Source organism: Populus trichocarpa, chromosome 9 (genome assembly GCF_000002775.5).
Source record: "Populus trichocarpa isolate Nisqually-1 chromosome 9, P.trichocarpa_v4.1, whole genome shotgun sequence".
In the NCBI taxonomy this organism is placed as follows: domain Eukaryota; kingdom Viridiplantae; phylum Streptophyta; class Magnoliopsida; order Malpighiales; family Salicaceae; genus Populus; species Populus trichocarpa.
The window spans coordinates 5,011,304-5,030,296 of record NC_037293.2 but is presented as its reverse complement, the minus strand read 5'-3'; the positions used below and the strand labels follow the sequence as shown (position 1 = coordinate 5,030,296).

General features: G+C 35.1%; 3 protein-coding genes and 1 long non-coding RNA gene across 5 annotated transcripts; 1 reads left to right on the top strand and 3 right to left on the bottom strand.

Moving 5' to 3' along the window:
- The first annotated feature begins 324 nt into the window (after nucleotides 1-324).
- Nucleotides 325-1,024, top strand: LOC7468576 (uncharacterized). The gene has a single exon (XM_002313354.4). The coding sequence runs from the start codon at nucleotides 578-580 to the stop codon at nucleotides 848-850; it is 273 nt and encodes a 90-aa protein (XP_002313390.1). The 5' UTR covers nucleotides 325-577; the 3' UTR covers nucleotides 851-1,024.
- A 1,004-nt stretch (nucleotides 1,025-2,028) lies between these two features.
- On the bottom strand, nucleotides 2,029-6,266 carry LOC127905739 (uncharacterized). Its single transcript, XR_008060046.1, has 2 exons — nucleotides 3,062-6,266; nucleotides 2,029-2,750 (listed from the first exon to the last, which is right to left on the bottom strand). It is a non-coding gene; the product is annotated as an uncharacterized LOC127905739 (long non-coding RNA).
- Nucleotides 6,267-8,311: 2,045 nt separating this feature from the next.
- On the bottom strand, nucleotides 8,312-9,578 carry LOC7468578 (pollen-specific leucine-rich repeat extensin-like protein 4). Its single transcript, XM_002314084.4, has one exon. The coding sequence runs from the start codon at nucleotides 9,473-9,475 to the stop codon at nucleotides 8,549-8,551; it is 927 nt and encodes a 308-aa protein (XP_002314120.1). The 5' UTR covers nucleotides 9,476-9,578; the 3' UTR covers nucleotides 8,312-8,548.
- Nucleotides 9,579-14,271: 4,693 nt separating this feature from the next.
- On the bottom strand, nucleotides 14,272-18,535 carry LOC7468579 (phosphomethylpyrimidine synthase, chloroplastic). Of its 2 annotated transcripts, XR_002983847.2 has the most exons (7): nucleotides 18,319-18,535; nucleotides 17,961-18,240; nucleotides 17,716-17,843; nucleotides 16,450-17,276; nucleotides 15,465-16,147; nucleotides 14,950-15,049; nucleotides 14,272-14,804 (listed from the first exon to the last, which is right to left on the bottom strand). XR_002983847.2 is itself a non-coding variant. In XM_006378978.3 (6 exons), the coding sequence occupies exons 2-5, from the start codon at nucleotides 18,236-18,238 to the stop codon at nucleotides 15,467-15,469; spliced, it is 1,914 nt and encodes a 637-aa protein (XP_006379040.1). In that variant the 5' UTR covers nucleotides 18,239-18,240; nucleotides 18,319-18,535; the 3' UTR covers nucleotides 14,846-15,049; nucleotides 15,465-15,466. The 2 variants fall into 2 exon arrangements, 1 of the variants encoding a protein (XP_006379040.1); XM_006378978.3 differs by lacking the exon at nucleotides 14,272-14,804 and having other exon boundaries at nucleotides 14,846-15,049.
- Nucleotides 18,536-18,993: the final 458 nt, after the last annotated feature.

Sequence of the window (18,993 nt, the reverse complement as noted above, 5' to 3'; positions counted from 1 at the left end):
CAATATTTTAATGATTTTAAAATTATTTATCTATAATAGTACCATCAACTATCCAAGTTAACATGTATTTGAAAGTGTAGTTATAGTTATTTTTCAAAGCTCTTTAAAAAAAAATTATTTTTAATATTAGTATATCAAAATGATTTATAAATATAAAAATGATTAAAGTTTTGAGAATTTAAACATTATTAAAGTGTCATTTAAATGATAAGATTCCAATCACGATAGGAAATATCAAGTGACGTGGCAGATTAATGATGGAATACCATTCTGCCACGTGCCAAATCTATATCCATATCTCCTATGTTTTCTCATCTTCCATTTTTTCTGACGAGAGAGAAATTCGCAAACCTATGGAAAAAGGTTGAGGATAAGCCACTTGTGGGGAGCTCGTGCAGGAACCACTTCCCACGACTCCCCATTCCCATCAACGGCTCAGGATTCACTACCCCAGTGGGCAAGAAAAATATATCACATTAGCCATACAATCACCTTAGTTTCGCTACTATCTTTGCTCCCACATTTTTGAGAAATTAAGAGCATAACAGGGAGGTACGTGCTCCTGGTAGATAAGATAATGGCTTCTCTTCCCATTGTCTTTGCTTCTCCTTCTGTTAGGGTGTATGCCGCCACTGCATCAGGAGGAAGCAAAGAGGAGAAGGGGCTTCTTGATTGGATTCTTGGGAGTTTGCAAAAGGAAGATCAGTTCTATGAGACTGACCCCATCCTCAAGAAAGTGGAGGAGAAGAACAGCGGTGGCACCACCAGTGGCCGCAGGAACTCTGTTGCTGTACCTCAGAAGAAGAAGAAGAATGGTGGCTTTGGTGGGCTGTTTGCCAAGAAAGATTAAATTGGTCTGTTAATCTTAATCTGTCTGCATTTGATGATTCTTGAACTCTTCAGTTTTATGTTTCTATCTCTTGTACACTGCTTACTCTTTTTGGTCCCTTCTCCTCCATGTCGAAGAATTATGAATTCATTATTGTTACTTATTACTATATGAAATAATTTATTGGTTAATGCATTATAGAAAATCCAATGAACTGAAACTATTTTAACCCCAACACATGAAACTGAAATTTACGAACAAGAAATTGCTGCGGCCAGAACCTCTGCTAATAACCTGACAAATGAAGAAGATTAAAGCAACGTCTCAACAGCTTTCAGTCATGATTTAATTAGAAACTTCAACTCTGACATGAGAGCATAACTACATAATTGGCATCCCCTGGATAGGATAGGGGTCTCCATGACTCCTCTTCCATCACAGCTTCGCCACTGTCTACCAAATACTGCAGAAATTAGTTCCTTTCTGGTTTACCAATGCCTTCCAGGATCATTTTAGCCCAAACCCACAACCACAACCTAGCCATCCTCTCAACCTCTGCTACCAGCACCAGCACCATCAACTATTCACCACCACCACCGTACCACTTGATAGCAGCAGTTCTACAATTTTATGCCACTAATCCAATGCCAAAGCTAGCACTTACCATCCGCCACTTGCATTATACACATCATATATTTTCTTACTGTTTTGCAGTAGCAATGAGAATAACCTATCTACAAGCATCCACACTTTACCAGAAACAACAGCATCATTACTTTCATTGAAGTGAAGGCAGGGGAGAGAGCAGCTCAACATCCATCCGCAAACCTATCATGTTTTGCGTCTTTTTACTGGTTATGCGTACTCTAGATTCCACAAGTAAAGCTTCATTAGAAACAAACAGAAATTGTCAAGATATGAAACCAAGCTCTTCTAATTTCATTTTGCATGTCCTTCGTTTAGCAGGTAGTGATTCTTGCTGTAGTTTTTTTTTTGGATTTTTTTTTATTAGAATTAATAGAAAATAATTCACTATTACTTCATATGTGACTCTCCAATAAAAAATGTCGGCTTGCTCATTGCAAATTAACTTTTGGATTTTCATAGGCTTGAAATCCATGATATTGATTCAAACAACTTGATACTAGTTTAGCGAAGAATCTGTCATTGTTGAAGTTGAAACTGAATATGGTGGTGCATTTTGCATCCTTATCAGAACCTTTTCTATTTCGTGGGACGAAATGATTCATTCCAAACAAACTGATCAAGGAGCACATATTTGCTAAAGGCCAAATACAATACAAAATCTGCTACAAACAGACTCCGGAAATGACTTAAACAAGAAAAGGAAAATTGGATTAACTGAACAATCAACTTTCTGAAAAGCTCATTACCTGCAGATTTAGTAAAGTTAGTTCATTGCCTGCCACTTGATGATCTCACTCTAACTTCTGCAGTGATATTAATATCTTGAACCAAACTAGAAGAACGGAGGTTGTCTAAACGCAGCCTATGATTCCTCTCTCCCAGATGAAATACACACACGCACATGCAACTTGGAAGTAGAAAGTGTGTTTTGATGTTGACTTTAGCCCAATTAAACTCAGCATTCCAATCAACAACTGCTTTCTCAACAGAGAACCTTTTTTTCTGGTTGTGTTGTACCCCAAACTCTCTATAGTAACTGCTGTCTGTTGGTTTAGCTACACCACCCTCCGAGAACAAATAAAAAAAATGTACATGTTGACCAATCATTCCTCACACACGATCACCTTTACTTGAATGTTTACCTTTACACTAGCTTGTTTATCAATCTTACTGCATGATGGGGTTTGGTTAGGGAATGCATGGATATGCAAACCTTGTGGAATTTCTTTACTTCTCTCCCGTGATACCGATAATCTGATCTTATGACAATAATCTGCTTGTCATAAAGTTAAATGAAGAATGTAAATTGGCGCATCGTTAAAATTGTTTTCTCTGTCAATGCCAGGCTGAGTGGAGAACGTAAATTTATGCAGCTACACCCAACTAGTTATGACATGATTGATTTTTAGTTGAGTTGTGGACTGAGATTCTTACAGGACTTTTTTTCATAGCAAAGTTAAATGAAGTTTGCACTGTTTATTTTCTCTTCTCATTTTCCTCAAGGGCAACAACAAAAAAATTTAAGACAATATAACTGATGCTGCAACAATAATTTAACTAGGATTTGCAGAAACAGAATTTGACCTCGGCAGAGAAGAAGAGTTAATGAAGTCAATGCAATCTTCTATGGCTTCAGCTATGTGAGTATCACTAGGAGCTACAGATGGTTTTGATCTTCCTGAAGAAGAAACTCCAGGTGAAGATCGCCTCCCTAAACACACAGCTTTTGCGACCTTCCTGCCAAAATGCTTGAGAAATTTCACTGGTGACACTATTGATCTTTTCAGGAGCCTGAACCCACAATTTCGACCAGGCCATCTATTCCCAGAAACTCTGTCTCTAGTTGGTGGATATTGTGTTCTGCTGGTACCAGCAGGTTTGTGTTTCACTTGATTAATCCTTGTTGACATGATTGCAGGATTTTTGTGAAAGCTTAACACTTAGAAGAAGAAAATGTACTCCCTCCTGGATTGGAAGTAGTGGTAGGAGGGATGATGTTTAAATATGGAAAATGAAGGTAAGAGAGTGAAAAATGATAATAATAATATAAAACAAGAGAACACTAGAACAGAATGAAAAAGGTCATTGTTTTGAGCCTTTTGAGGGGTAAGAAAAGATGCTGGAAAGGTTATTGGTTGAGAAAGAAAGGCATGATTGCCTGTGAAACTCTTACTTCAATCGAAAGAAACTGAATGTGAAAGGAACCTTGCGAAGCATTCAAATAGCCGGGAATCTAACTCGATTCTTGCAGGTTCCGATCAAATTAAGAGTTCACCGCTCTAGGAGTCCAGGTTGCACTGTCGTAAACTCCACTCCTGTGACGTGCAAGCAGAAAGACTCTAAAATGTTATAGTATACAGCAAAGTGATGGCTTTAAGATCATTGAGGACGTTAGCACCTGTCTTATAAATAACAGTAGTAGTAGGTAGGTATGATCAGTTTCTCTTTGTTCATTTCTGTACAGGAATTGAGCTCCGACACACATTCTAAATGAATAAACAATAATGTAGATTCGATTCTCTTCATGAAAGGCGCCTGGTGAATCTAGTGACAGAAAAAGCAAGATGCTCTTCTTGCAACATTACAAATATAAGATAACTACATTTTGATATTTAGTGGGGACAATGAAACCCAAAGTTTACGTGAAAGCATCATCAGGACAGGCATGACTACTGAAAAATATTCATGGAGTAGGACCTTGAAAACTTGTTTTTAAAGACAACACGCCGTACCAGAATTGCATCAATTCACTTGCTCTTTCATGGCGGCCTTGGTCCCCTTGGAGTTTCTAAAGTGAACGGTCCATGTTATTTTAATTTAATCTTCTGCTTTCGGAAGGGGGTTCTAGATGAGGCAACCTTTCGGCAGAATCTGCTTGGTGGTTTATCTTGAATGTATAAAATATATAAGAGCTTTTGACTGGAGATTGGCCTTTTTAATGCAGTGCATATTCCATATTCAAGATGCTGTTCTTCATTTTGAGACCACTAAAAACGAAATACACGATCGGAGGTGATGACAATATGCCAAAATGATATAAATCCGGCTACAACTTCAAGATACCAACAGCCTAAAAACTTCCAAACACGAAACCATCAAGAAAGGAAACCCTTCATGTACGTTGAAACAAAAATTGGGTAAGAATACATACAGGTACAAACAATTAACATGACAAAAGACGCATTATGATCAAACTTTAAAGAAGACGGATTTTCTTTTAGTCCATGGCATTATGCAGAGACAACAGTATATCTACTTATTTTCATATCTACAGAGAGGCAAAGTTAACTGTAAAGTTAAAATAACGTTTCTAAAGTCACTACTTGATTTGATCTTGGTACTGCAATTGGTAACTTTTCTCATAGAAAAATATCGCTAGCAAAAGCATTGAAATGATACCACCACCACTTCTTAACTGGCTCTTGTTCTGGCAGATGACATAAGCTAAACCTATGGTTACAATGTCTGAATGATAACAAGGTTCCTAGACTGAGGCCATGAGCAAAATCAACTAATATGATTGGGAAATGAATGTTTGACTGCAGAGTAATTACATTGTTTTGAAGGAACATGAACGCACTCGCATATTTCAACTACACTTAAATCCAGCAAACAAAACGAAAAATCAACTAATATGATTGCTCAAGAAAACTTCTGAGAAAAAATCTATAAAAATCGTGAATAGTAGAAATCGACAGGGAAAGATGGGTATCAAATTCCAAATGCAGACGGTATGGCAATTTGGATCAATTGTATTTCAGGCATAAATTGCTCTGTGTTAAGACACCACAGCACGAACCAGAAAAGTTCTGTGAGCAGCAGAGTCAAACCTGCAACAGTTAAGGCTTCCAAAATGAGCTATTTCATTCAACCCCAGATCCTTTAAAGCCAATGCATAGAAACTGCTAAATTCTTCAAAGCTCTCCTCTAATTACAAGATAACGACTGCAATACAAATTATAGACGTTCAAAGCTTCTACTTCTACCGCAACCCAAAACTTAAAAGTAGAAGGGATTCACTCTTTCTTGTTCATGACAAGCAAAACCTCCCTGCCATGACTTAAAAAAAAATCCAAAAGTCCCCTGACCTCTTCAGTATCTTCGAAGAGACCAGACTTAGAAAGATCACTATCCAAGTGATCCAACGCCTACTCTTCCAAAGCCCAGCATACAATCTAACCGGAACATTGAGCACAATAGCAAACAAAGTATCATCAGCCCCATCAAGATCAATAATGGAAGCTGCATTACGCCGGTCATGCCTGACAACAGTACTCTTATCTTTCTCTTGAAGTGCAGCAATTAAAACAATAATGTCATGATTTCCAGTAAACGAATTATGTTGAGGCTTGATGTCATAGATAATGTTGTCCATGTATGCTCGTCAGGATATCATCAAGAATAAGTTTCTCACAATTTAATTCAATCTCACTCGAATAAATATCTATCTGGGAGAAAGCAAAGCGGACAAGTTCAAGGGACATCACGGATAACCTGGCACGTTTTCGTTTCAGCTACGACGACGTATTGCAACAGGAGCCAGAATTAAAAATACTTTCCTTCCCGTTCTCACCAAAATTTTCCTTCTTTTTTTTTTATTTTTCAATATCACTCGATCTCTTTTTGGTTTTAATTCGAAATTTATGGCTTTTCCATACCTGAAATAGCATATTCACAATACTTTTCTATATCAAATTAAAATGGTTTTTAGAATAGTCCTTCACTTTTCTATAGCACTCTTGCTATGAAAAAAAAAAAAAAAAAACAAAGAGATAAGGTCTCGGTTAGAAAATGCTTCAAGCAATAGCACTTGTTCTTAGTGGCAAACTGCTATCATTGATACCGATTATGAAAATCTGAAAGCTACGAAGAAAGGCAAGTAACACATTTTACCTCTACCGTTATATTTCCCTTTCTTCGCTGTTCAATAACAATAGGTAAATATTATTTTTTAAATTATTATTTTCTTAAAAATATATTAATATATATATATATATATAAAATTAAAAACACTAAAAAATATTATTTTAAAGCTAAAAAAAATAACAAGCGTGGCTTGTTTAAACGGCTACAACTGCAGGCTAGTTTCTACTATTGGGCTCGGGCCCATCTCTTAGAAAGAGTAAAATCAAGCCGCCTGCCTCGAAGGAATATATATATATCCGGGTTAGCTTGCGCATATTTTAATTAATTTCACAGATCCTAAAATTAACAACCATGTAAATCTCTAATAGTTCTGAATTTATAAAACTCGAGCCTCGAAAGAATATTAAAGGAAGCTAGAAGGTGGTTCGCAAAATTTATGGACTAGTTTAAAAGCAACTGTAGTTAAGCCTTGAGCACACCAACTTAGGGATCATTTGAAAACGCGGTCCAACCCGTATTTTCAAAAAATTCAATTTTTTTTACTAAAATTTAATATTTTTTTATGTTTTCGGATCGTTTTAATGTGCTGATCTCAAAAATAATTTTTAAAAATAAAAAAACATCATTTTAATATATTTCTAAACGAAAAACACTTCAAACCGCAGTCGCTATCATAATCTCTAACATGCTCTTAACCTTCTAGGCCTGCCTGGATTATTCATTCATAGGTTTTTACCATATTTTCTTCTAAGAGAAGCGATGCATCCAAGTATCCACCTCGAAGCATAAAAGGTTACTCGATACCTGTGTTCCACGTCTTGTTTTCTTTTAATACAAGAAAACACCACAACTTACAAGTTAAAACATTTCTAATATTCTTCCATCAACGTTATTCCTGAAATACACCTTGTCTTGGCCCCAGCATCTTCAACTCCCTAGGTAAAATTCACCCTCATTCACAGCTTTTTTCAGCTGCTCGCAAGTATCTTCAGTATCTCGAATTCAGATGCAGAAACTCACTAAATCGCCTATGAAAAACACTTAGGCTTTGTTTATTAGTCTCACGAAACCTATAATCATTAGCTTCTGACAACTCCATAAGATTAAAGGTTCCAAGCAATAGATGCAAAGCTAAGACCTGCAGACAGAAGAGTGTCACCAATTGCCAATTCACAACAATCCGTCTTCTTTGTATATTAGAGATGGTTTAGCTTGTCAATTTAGCCCTTCGTTTGAAATTGCAGCGTTGCTGCTAAGATTAACCAAAATTACCTTACTCTCAAACACCCCCTTAATCCCATATCACAAAGCCATATTAACATATTCTATGGCGTGTAAATCACAAAGCCATATCAATTTAGTCCCACACCGATAAACTCCACAGTCCACACATAAAAAAGTAAATGATAATCTAAAGTCATTGCCATTCAATGTAATCTATACTCCCACCGAGCTCAGCACACCAACAACAATCTCATAAGAAATAGTCTTAAAAAACACAACAAGAAAGAAATCATGAAGGAAACTTGAACACCAAACAAACAAAGAGGTCAAAAAGTTGACAACAGAATAAGCAAATGATAATCTTAATTCCTTCCTGTTAAAGAATAATATAAATCATATTCTGAGACTTTACCTAATATCTTAAGCTATTGGGTTGAGATGATTATTTGACATGGTATTAAAACCTTGATAACCAAACGGTCATGAGTTCGAATCTCACCATTTCTATTTATTTGATAAAAAATTAAGCATAAGGTAGTGTAAACCTGTACAAGTTTCAAGCCTAAAAAGCTTTTATTTGAAAGGGTGTGTTAAAAAATAATATAAATTATATACTGGAATCTCATTTAACTGCTAAGTTATTGGGTTGAGATGATTTTTTAACACCCCATCATACTCTATCAATATTTATACTACAATTAACAATCAATGGAGTACCCAAGTGTATAAGTTAGCTAACGCAAATTAAGACTTGAAACAGAGAAGCAAGTATAGAACCAAACATCCATTACAGAAGTAAGAGAAACAGACACACTAGATAAGAAATAATTGAAGCACAACGAAAGACTGAGTGCAGCATCTAGCAGTTATGATAATTTTTTGCATGTACATACAAAAGTATATCCATCAGTCAAAGCCACAATGCGAGTATAAAAAGCTCAAATATACCTCCACACACACGCACACAGTCTCTCTATTCCTTCAATATTCGCGACGATAATCATGGTAGCTGTGACTCTCCTTATCAGTAGCAACTTTCTCTTTCTCGTAGTTACTCCCTTCTTCCAAACTTAACCCTCCCATTGCCCCACTGATAAGGGACCCACTACCTTTCCCATGTGAATAATCGACGGGAGCCGACGGTCCACTTGGCACACCATAATTGGACGTCTTTTGGAACAATCCCGGCGGCGGCGGCGGCGGCTTGTGATCGTAGGGCGATGGTGATGATTGGGCAGATAGATCAACTGGAGCAGAAGGCCCACCTGGCAAGCTGTAATTGGATGCTCGATTGTAGAGAGGTCGGGGTGGTTGTGGAGGATAATAGGCAGGGTAGTAACCGTACGGATCGGCGTAGCCGTATGGAGATGGAGAGTATTCCCTGTAGTCACGTGCAGGAGGTGGTGGAGGAGGAGGAGGGGGGGCAGGGGCAGGGTTGTAATAATGACTATAATTAGGGGCAGTATGGTAATCCTGCACTGGCGGAGGCAAAGGCCGTTCTTTCACCTCTAGTTTCACCCGGACTTTACCCTGTGGACGACCAGAGGGACGTAGGAGCTCGAGCGTGAGGACTTCGCAGGACAGCGACTCATCCGAGACCATGAGATTACTCAGTGGGAATTTCACAGTGCCTACGAGAGGTTGGGGGGTTTCCGATGGCTTGGAGTGGAAGATCTCGAGGGTGAGGACTGAATCGTAGATCTGGCGAGTTATGGGGAGAGTAAATCGTTCGTTCCAGACTGGGCGAGTTGAGAGTGAGTCGTCAGCGTGAGTTGCGAGTCGGCGGTCCGAGTTGTCGAGATAGAAGGTTGCGTACGGTTTGAGATCGCCGTTTCGCCAATTAACGTTTTTGAGGTGTTTAGCTGAGATTATTGTGATCTCGAGATCGTGAGACTTCGAGGAAGCCATGAGATTTTTCTATGCTGGTGGTTGTTGCTGCTAAAGTGAGGAATTAGCACGAAAAGATAAGAAAAGAAAAGAGCACTACTTTGGCTGGCAGTGGATGATGATTTTTTCGTCACGCTGAGTGATGTAGGTCCACCTAAGTAAGGAGCTGATTGGTAGCGTGTGTGGAATGGTATCCCGTATCCTTTAAAAAATTAAATTTTATTTATGTTTTCTATTATTTTAATATAAAAAATAATTTAAAATAATATTATTTTAATATATTTTTAAATAAATAATATTTTAATAAATAACCACCATTATATTTTTATTGCATTTTACCGTTGCATGAGAGGCTTGACAGCTATTAATTAACGATTAATTATTTTAAAATTATCTTAACACATTGATTTAGATTTTTATTTTTTTCTTTCTATCATTATTAAAATGTATTAATATATTTTTAGCTAATTGTTATAAAATAAATAAATAACTGTATGTAATAAATCTTCTTTAGTTATAAGATCTAATTATGCTTAATTTGTTAAAGAAATAATTATAAGATTTACTCGTCAAATATTTTATTCTTGAATGGCTAATATTGGATTTTTTTTATATGAAAATAAATGATCACAAATCTGATAAAAAAATATATAATTTAAAATTTATATAAATCTCGTTTATTATGAATAGTTAAGCTTTGAAAATATGTGCATATTTTTTGTATGATTAAAAGTGATGTTAAATATTTGCTTTTCATTTTTTGTGGGATAAAATGGCAGCATTTTCAAGACTTTAGTTTAGATGGTGCATTAAGAATTCAGAAGAATCACGGAATAAGAAAGGGTTCAATGTGGTGTTTGAAGAAAGGGAGTATTTTAGGACTCACATGGATTTTGGGAGAGATGAGGTGAAATTTAAAAGAAATATTATACATTGGTCCGGGCTTGATAAGCATAGCATTGCTAAAATGTAATGTCTAACCAATTACAATGCAGGGGACTGCATTTTGCTTAAAATAATTTCCAAATAAAAAATATTTTACATGAAAAATATTTTTCTAATGGTAATAATGATAAGATAATAATGATGATGATAATATGATTGTTGTAATAATAGCGGTGAAAGAAAATATTATGGGGGAGATGATGGTAATATGGTGGTAATGGTGATGAGATAGTTGTTGTAGTGTTTAGATAGAAGAGAGATGGTTATGATGAGTGGTAGTGATAGAAAAAAAGATAGTGGATGAGATGATAATGAGGTGATTATGATAGTAATAAAAGAGGAGTTAGTGGTGGAGGAGATGGTGGTGGCGAGACGAATGTGGTAATTGTGAGATAGAGATGATGGTTAAAATAATTAGATGATATTGTAAATAGATTTATAAAAATCTCACATAACTCACGAGCTAAAAATATTTTTTGACTGTAAAATATTTTATATTTATCAATTTTTCTATTAAATGTTTTATGAGAAACAAAGACAAAAAGTATTTTCTTATAAAATATTTTATGCAAAATAATAACTCTAACTAATTTATAATAGAAAAGGACTATAATTGCACATTATTGTATAGTACAAGATTCAATTAAGCAGGCCAACACCACCTCCAGCTGAAAATAACATAACAAATATATCTCATCTCCACGAAAGTTCCTTTACCTCAACTTCCACTCGTTTTGAATCATCCATACCTCTCTTCTTCTTAGCCAAGAAAAAAAAAATCTATTTTTCCGATGGCATCCTTAACTGCGAGCGAAGGTGTACATGAATTCGGTTTCTTCCGAGTATACAAAGATAGTAGTATTGAATTCTCTTGTTGCAAGATTGCGAGAAAATACCTCCCTTCGATGATCCAGTAACAGGGGTTCGATCCAAAGATGTGATCATCTCACTTGAATTTTGTGTCAAGCTGTGTTTTTTTTTTTACTCCTCTCTTCTTCTTGAATTTTAAACCAACTCCTGCAAAATTTCATAATAGCCCTTCTAATTGTTTTTTCCTTCACATTCGATTCATATGTTTTTTATTACTATTTTTTTAAATAAGCTATAAAATTATAAATGTTTTTCAATTTCATTCCCCTACTATTTTTTAATTTATAAATAATCTTTTAAATTACAAATATTTTTTTATTTCACCCTCATATTTTTAAATATATAAATAACTAATCAAATTACAAATATTTTACAATTTCACCACTTATAATTTTTTTAATCTTTCAAATTCGATTCTTATTCTTTTAATTATTAATTATTTTATTTAACATCATTTTTTAAAAAAAAATTTAATTTCATCCTCATTTTTTTTTATTGTTATTTGTTTTTGCTTTTGTAAGGTTTTTTTATTGATATTTTTTCACCATCTTCATTAAGAATTGAGCTTCTAAATTGAGCTTGGATCCAAGATTTTACATGTTGTGAATTTTAGATGTTAGACCAGGTTTAGAGAATTTGCCCGGATGCGTTGGTTTTTTTTCTTCCTTTTTTTGAGGTGATGTTTTTTTTTTATCTTTTTTATTTTTTTCCGGTTTACCTATCATTGTCTTTCAGTTTCACCCCGTGTCATTTTTTAATCCCTCAATAATTCATGAAATTATATATTTTTTTAATTTCACCCCTTAATATTTTTTTATCTTTCAAATTTGATTCTCATTCTTTTAATTGATATTTATTTTGTTTGTCTTCATTTTTTAAATTATTATTTTTTTTCAAATTTCATTATCCTTGAATTTTTTTTTCTATCAAATTTTATCCTAGTTTTTTCTTTGATCTTTTTTTTTAGCTTTGCAAGATTTTTTTAATAATATTCTTTCATTGGCCTTTAAAATTAATTTTAAATTGGTTGATAATTGAGCTTCTTAATTTAATTCAGGTCCAAGAATTCAAGAGTTGCAACTTTTAAATATTAGACAAAGTTTGAAAGGTTTGTCCATGTTTTTTTTAAGATGATGTTTTCTTATTTTTATCATCTTTTCTTTTTGTTATTTTTTATGGTTTGCTTTCTGTTGAGTTGGTTCCCTATAATTTTTTTTCAATTTAACCCCCTGCTACCTTTTAATTTATAAATAGTCTATCAAATTATAAATATTTTTCAATTTCAACCCTTATGATGTTTTAATCTTTCAAATCTAGTTCTTATTTTGTTAATCGCTACTTATTGTCTATGATCATTTTAATTTTCTTTTTAAATTCCATCCTCTTTGTGCTTTTTCCCGTTAAATTTTATCCATATTCTTTTGTTATTGTTTTTGTAGCATTTTTTTATTAAAAGTTTTCACCGATTTCATCACTCAAAATTAAATTTGTTAAGTATTGAGCTTCTCAATTGAATCCGGATCCAAAATTTCATGAGTTGTGGGTTTTAGAAATTAGGCTAGGTTTGGAAGATTCATCCGGATATTCATGATTTTTTTTTCTTTTTTAAGTTGGTGTTTTCTAATTTTTTATCCTTTTTTTAGTGTTTTTTTCTTATTGTTTTGCTATTTTATTCAATTGGGTTAGCTCTCTACAGTCTTTTTCAACTTCACCTATCATTTTTTAATCTATAAATAATCTATCAAATTACAAATATTTTTTAGTTTTACTCATATTATTTTTTAATCTTTCAAATCTGATCCTCATTCCGTTAATTATTATTTATTTTACTTGTGATCATTTTATTTTATTTTAAAAATAATCATCCTCGTATTTTTATCTGTTAAATTTTATATATATTTTTTGTTGTTATTGTTTTTTTTCTTTTGTAAGTTTTTTTTAACAACTTCATCCTTTAAAATCAAATATGTTGATAATTGAGCTTCATAATTGAACTCAAGTCCAAGATTTTACGGGTTGTAAGTTTTAGAGATTAGACCGGATTTAAGAGGTTCGTCCAAGTTTGTTAGTTTTTTTTTTCTTTTTTAAAGCTAATGTTTTCTTATTTTCTATCAATTTTTGTGGGGTTTTGTTTTTTTTTTCCGTTTTTATTCTATTAGGTTAGCTCTCTATAATGTTTTTTAATTTCATCCATGTTATTTTTTAATCTATAAATAACATATCAAATTACAAATATTTTTTAACTTTATCCCTATAATTTTTTAACTTTTTAAATTTGATATTTATTATTTTAATTATTATTTATTTTATTTAAGATTATTTTTAAGATTATTTTTTTCTTAAATTTCATCCTCAGACTTTTCCTCTCAAATTTGATCATCTAAATTTTTATTAATAATTAAATTGATTAAAAATTAAATTTTTTTATTAAACTTAAATCAATGATTTAACAAGTCGGAAGTTTTAAAAATTAAACCAAATTTAAAATTTTTTTTAAGCTAATTTTTTTGCTTTGTTTTGTTTTTGCAATTGACCTTCTATTAAATTATTATTTAGTTGTTTGATAATTTGAATAGGTTTAGTTTGAGGATTTTTTTTTTACTTTTTTACATTGTTTTTTTTATTATTACATTTTTATTTTCATATTATTTAAATTGTCAATTAAACCAATGACTTGGAACAGATTTTTTTTACTCTGACAACAGGCCGAAGTGCAGACAACAAATATAGTATTTTCCAAAACAGCTAAATCATTATAAAATGACTATTTATCCCTCTATTTTAGGATGTAATATTTATATATATTAGAACATTAAAGTCAAGGACATGACTGATCATATAAAATTTCGCATACGATTTTTAAATTATTATTTACATTATTTCTCATGTTAATTTTAGAGATATTTTTATCTATATTAAATATTCTAAAATTTTCTATTTAAAAGATAAGGCAACAGAGTTAGTTTAGTCATTCCATAAAATTATGGAGTGCGATAATAATAGGAGAGGAAATAGCTGCTATCTAATAATACTTCACAAGAAATAAAGGGTAAATACAATTCAAACCATTAAGGAGGGCTGCTTTTCTCCCTTTCTATGAGGGCAAAAACGAACAAGACGTTTTTCTACCAATCGTTACACAGGGAGATGATTTTCCATTAGTTTCAAATCTACTCATATTTTCGAAGCAATGATATTTGAGTAACTTTCAAGGATCTTGTCACTGATTCATGTAGAAGCGTGGGAGAATTTTTATTTTTTTATATTATTGGTTGAAGATTGAAAATAGCTACCCTTAGCAATACCTCAGCCATCAAAGTGACAAGCCTGGGCTTGATGATGAATCCGCACACATGGATCAGCTAGCCCGAGCCATGGAAGGAAGGTGCCTCCCTGTGCAAGAAAAAAAAACGACAGAAAAAATGCACACTCCCTACGCAGGCATTATCCTGTTCAGGTTCAAAGGGACTTTCTCAGCCTGGCCAGCTGCCTCCTCTAGCCAGATGGCCAGTTTTGAAGCAGGACGCAGGCACCCCTGGTGCTTTCTTTCGTTAACAGAATATAAAAGGATAAAACTTTAATGGAGAATGTAACAACTGCATTTTATTACTGCAACACACATTGAGCACAACAAACATAAATGTCTCCAGGCTACCAAACACAATAAACCATCAACTTACCTACTTCTTAAAAGCTAAGACCAATCATTGCTGTTCTTGGCAAGCTAGGATGCATCAGAACTGCAAGGATGTTTAGAGAAATTCCCAATACTCATGCTTCCTGCAAGAAAATTCCGTAACTTCTGAGTGAAAAAGGTTTGCATATTCCAGGTATGAGCAGTTATGAGTAAAGGAACTGGCTAGGTTACTATTGACAGGCCATGTATTAGCAGCACAAACATGAACAATATTCAAACACAACGTGTTCTATGCAAGCATAGTCCTTCAATTAGTAGCATTCATGACCGTTTACAGCAAATGTCAAGTGAATTTAGATCGCAGGTTGGCCACATGTTCAGCACTCGTTGCTAGCAATTGCCTGAGGGGAGTCATTCCCCCCCATGGATAGAGGGTATGTTCTAGTATTACAGAAGCACTTTGTTTACTTCGACTATATTTCACAATGAAGACTTGCGATTCAAACATATTTTACCTGTTACTTTGATGCACCTTTTAGTATTTATACAAAAACTCACCTTCACCTCTCAGAGGAACTGATGTAGCTTGCTGGCAGGTAAATTTCTCCACCAACTTCACCATGTTGTTCTCCGCTTATAGTTTTCCTAGCAGCCAGGAACTCAGCGCTCATGGCATCCATCCCATGTTGCACAGCTTCCTCTGCATTACCATAACCATGCTCCTCTGCATACTTTCGAACATCTTCTGTTATCTTCATAGAGCAGAACTTAGGTCCGCACATGGAGCAAAAATGTGCCACTTTTGCACCTTCTGATGGGAGGGTTTCATCATGGAAGGACATGGCCGTCATGGGGTCCAATGATAGAGCAAACTGATCCATCCATCGGAACTCAAATCTAGCCTTGCTTAAAGCATCATCCCAGGCTTGAGCATGGGGGTGACCTTTTGCCAAATCAGCAGCATGAGCAGATATCTTGTATGCTATAACCCCAGTCTTCACATCATCTCTATTTGGCAGTCCAAGGTGCTCCTTTGGTGTGACATAACAGAGAAGTGCAGTGCCAAGAGCCCCAATATTGGCAGCGCCAATGGCAGAGGTTATGTGGTCATATCCAGGAGCAATGTCTGTTGTTAGGGGTCCAAGAGTATAGAAAGGAGCTTCATTGCACCACTCTAGCTGTTTTTGCATGTTCTCAGGAATCTTGTGCATTGGAATATGTCCAGGCCCTTCATTCATAACCTGAAAAGGCACATGAAAATGTAGGTCACATATTAAAATCAAAAGAAAGCACTAAATCTTTCAGAAAGTAGCATGGCTGGAAAAAAAAAATCTTGGGCATCTATCGGTGTCATCTCTGGTTTGATAGTTCAATGCATCAAAGCCACTATTATTCACACCAAGCACACAAGAAGATTTGAAAACCAAATAGTGTACCACCTAACCAGTAAACATGAAGTGTAGACTTCGAAAAAATTTATCCACCGTTGCAGACAATACATGAGGCTTAGAGGTTCTAATATATATACTGGCAAACTAATTACCTGTACATCCTTTTCCCATGCTCGACGAGTCAGTTCCCCTTGAGTTAAAAGCTCTGCGAATTGGGCAGTGTCATTGGCATCATATATGGAACCAGGCCTCAGTCCATCGCCAATTGACAGGGCCACATCATATTGGTTGCATATGTCAAGAATATCATCCCAGTGCTCATAGGCAAAGTTCTCCTTGTGATAAGTTAAGCACCACTTAGCATGGATTGATCCTCCTCGTGAAACAATTCCTGTCATGCGCTTTGCAGTTAAGGGGATGTACCGCAGCAGAACCCCGGCATGAATTGTGAAATAATCTACACCCTGCTCAGCTTGTTCAATCAGGGTTTCTCTGAAGACTTCCCAGCTAAGGTTTTCAGCAATTCCATTTACTTTCTCAAGTGCTTGATAGATAGGCACAGTACCTACTGGCACAGCAGAGTTACGTAGGATCCACTCCCGAGTCTCATGAATGTGGCGACCAGTGGAAAGATCCATAACAGTATCGGCACCCCACATAGTTGCCCATTGAACCTTATAAACTTCTTCCTCGATAGAGCTCGCAACAGCAGAATTTCCAATATTTGCATTAACTTTAACCAAAAAATTTCTTCCAACAATCATCGGTTCCAGCTCCAAGTGCTTCTTGTTGGAAGGGATAATTGCCCTCCCACGTGCAACCTCTGACCTCACAAACTCCGGATCAAGCTTTTCACGAGCAGCACAGTACAGCATTTCCTCGGTTATAATTCCCTGCTTCGCATAATACATCTGAGTGTACCTTGGTGTACCTAGCTTCTCCCGCCTGTCAACCCATTCTTTACGAAGCTTAGGAAGTCCTGAATATACAACATCATTCATTTACACTAGCTGATTGAGTTGATGATAAAGGTCAATCTTGCTTACCCAGGAAAACTACCACGACAAGACACACACACACAAAAAAAAAAGAGCTGGCACTAGAAAACAACATAACCCAAGCAACAGTAGATTAAAACCAGTCTAAATGAGAGGGAGCAAAAGGAGGGCCAGAGCCAGGTTTAAATAAAGTTCAAATCCCCCTTCTAAATTGAGACTTTTCAAGTAAGTTCTAATGTAATTAATGGCCACCCCAAAATAAAAATGTTACATTTTGGCCCTACCAAACAGCAGATTCTGGATTCGTCCACTGTCTAAAGTCCAAATTTGTGAAGTACCAACAAAAGTCAGTAAATTAGTTGTAAAGGTAAGGGAGGTGATTAACAGAAACTTGAAAGATAGACAAGACAAGCTGCATACCTACGCGGGGACTGATGTTTTGAGGACCACTGGTATCGTAGTTATCAAAACCTGGTTCATCGCCGGACAAATGGACTCGCCGGAACGGAACTTTTAGTACATGACCAGATTCTTCATGTTTAACTTCCCTGAAATCAAATCAAATCAAATAAGAAGTGATGAAAGCCTGTTCGGATGACGAACAACATGTCGTCTAAGCAAAAAACGACACCATAGCTATATGTAGTAGATTGTGAAAAAATCACCTGTATTCTTTGGTGCTCTTTGGAAAACACTGTTCAAAAGAAGGAAGAGGAAGAAAGTCAGGAGAAGAAGGATCGACTGTGTGCTTCTTTTGGTTAGTTCTTGTTGGTGGATCAAATGTGAGAGTAGCTCTGGCTCCCGACGCCATAGAGTGAGCGCAAAACTCCTTCTTGCATGCAGCACGTGAAATAACAAATCCAAGTGGCAAGCAGGCAGTGGTATTGCCATTCTTGGTTACAGCTGAGGATATCAAGATAGCAGTGGCTTGGACAGACGCCATTTCTAGGCAGAACACAAGAGACAACAAATTCAGCAGAGAAATCGAAATCTGAAATTGCAAGAAAGAGAGAGAAGCTGAACCTGATGGAAAATGAGGGCTTATCTCTTTCGTATCAGCGAGCGAGCGAGCGGTTGAAAGAGAGACAGAGAGAGAACCGATAAAAAGGAAGAGCTGGTACACTGATTTAGGCTTTTTTTATAGGGAGGAGGGGATTGATACGGTTAGGAGGTAACTAAGGAGATGAAAAGGTCGCTTACGTGGATTTTGAATATCTATTACGTGGCGTCCTCCTCCCCTCCCTGTTTAGCAATAACTGAATCTCAGTCACCCTCTCGCCCCCGTTTTGGGAGTGCGCACAAATAGAGTTTTTTTTAATTATATATATATATTCACTGATGACAGCTGTCTACATGATTTTTAAAAAATCCAAAGTTTTATGCTTGAAATCATTTTAGCCAGTGATTTTTTATTTTTTAAAAGGCTTTTTGTTTCAGACTTGCTATTACTTTTTTTTAGTCACCATTTATTTATTGGAAAATAATTTTTTTTGAAAAGTAATTTTCATGAAAATTAGATTCTTGAAAATAAATTATTTTTTAATGTTTGATAATGTCATAGAAAATAAATTAAAAAATATTTTTCAGTATTTGGTTACATCATGAAAAATAACTCGAAAAATAACTTATTAATATTTTTTAAAATTTTATTAAAATAACGAGTTATAAATCTTATAAATTCAAAAGTTGAATGAGAAT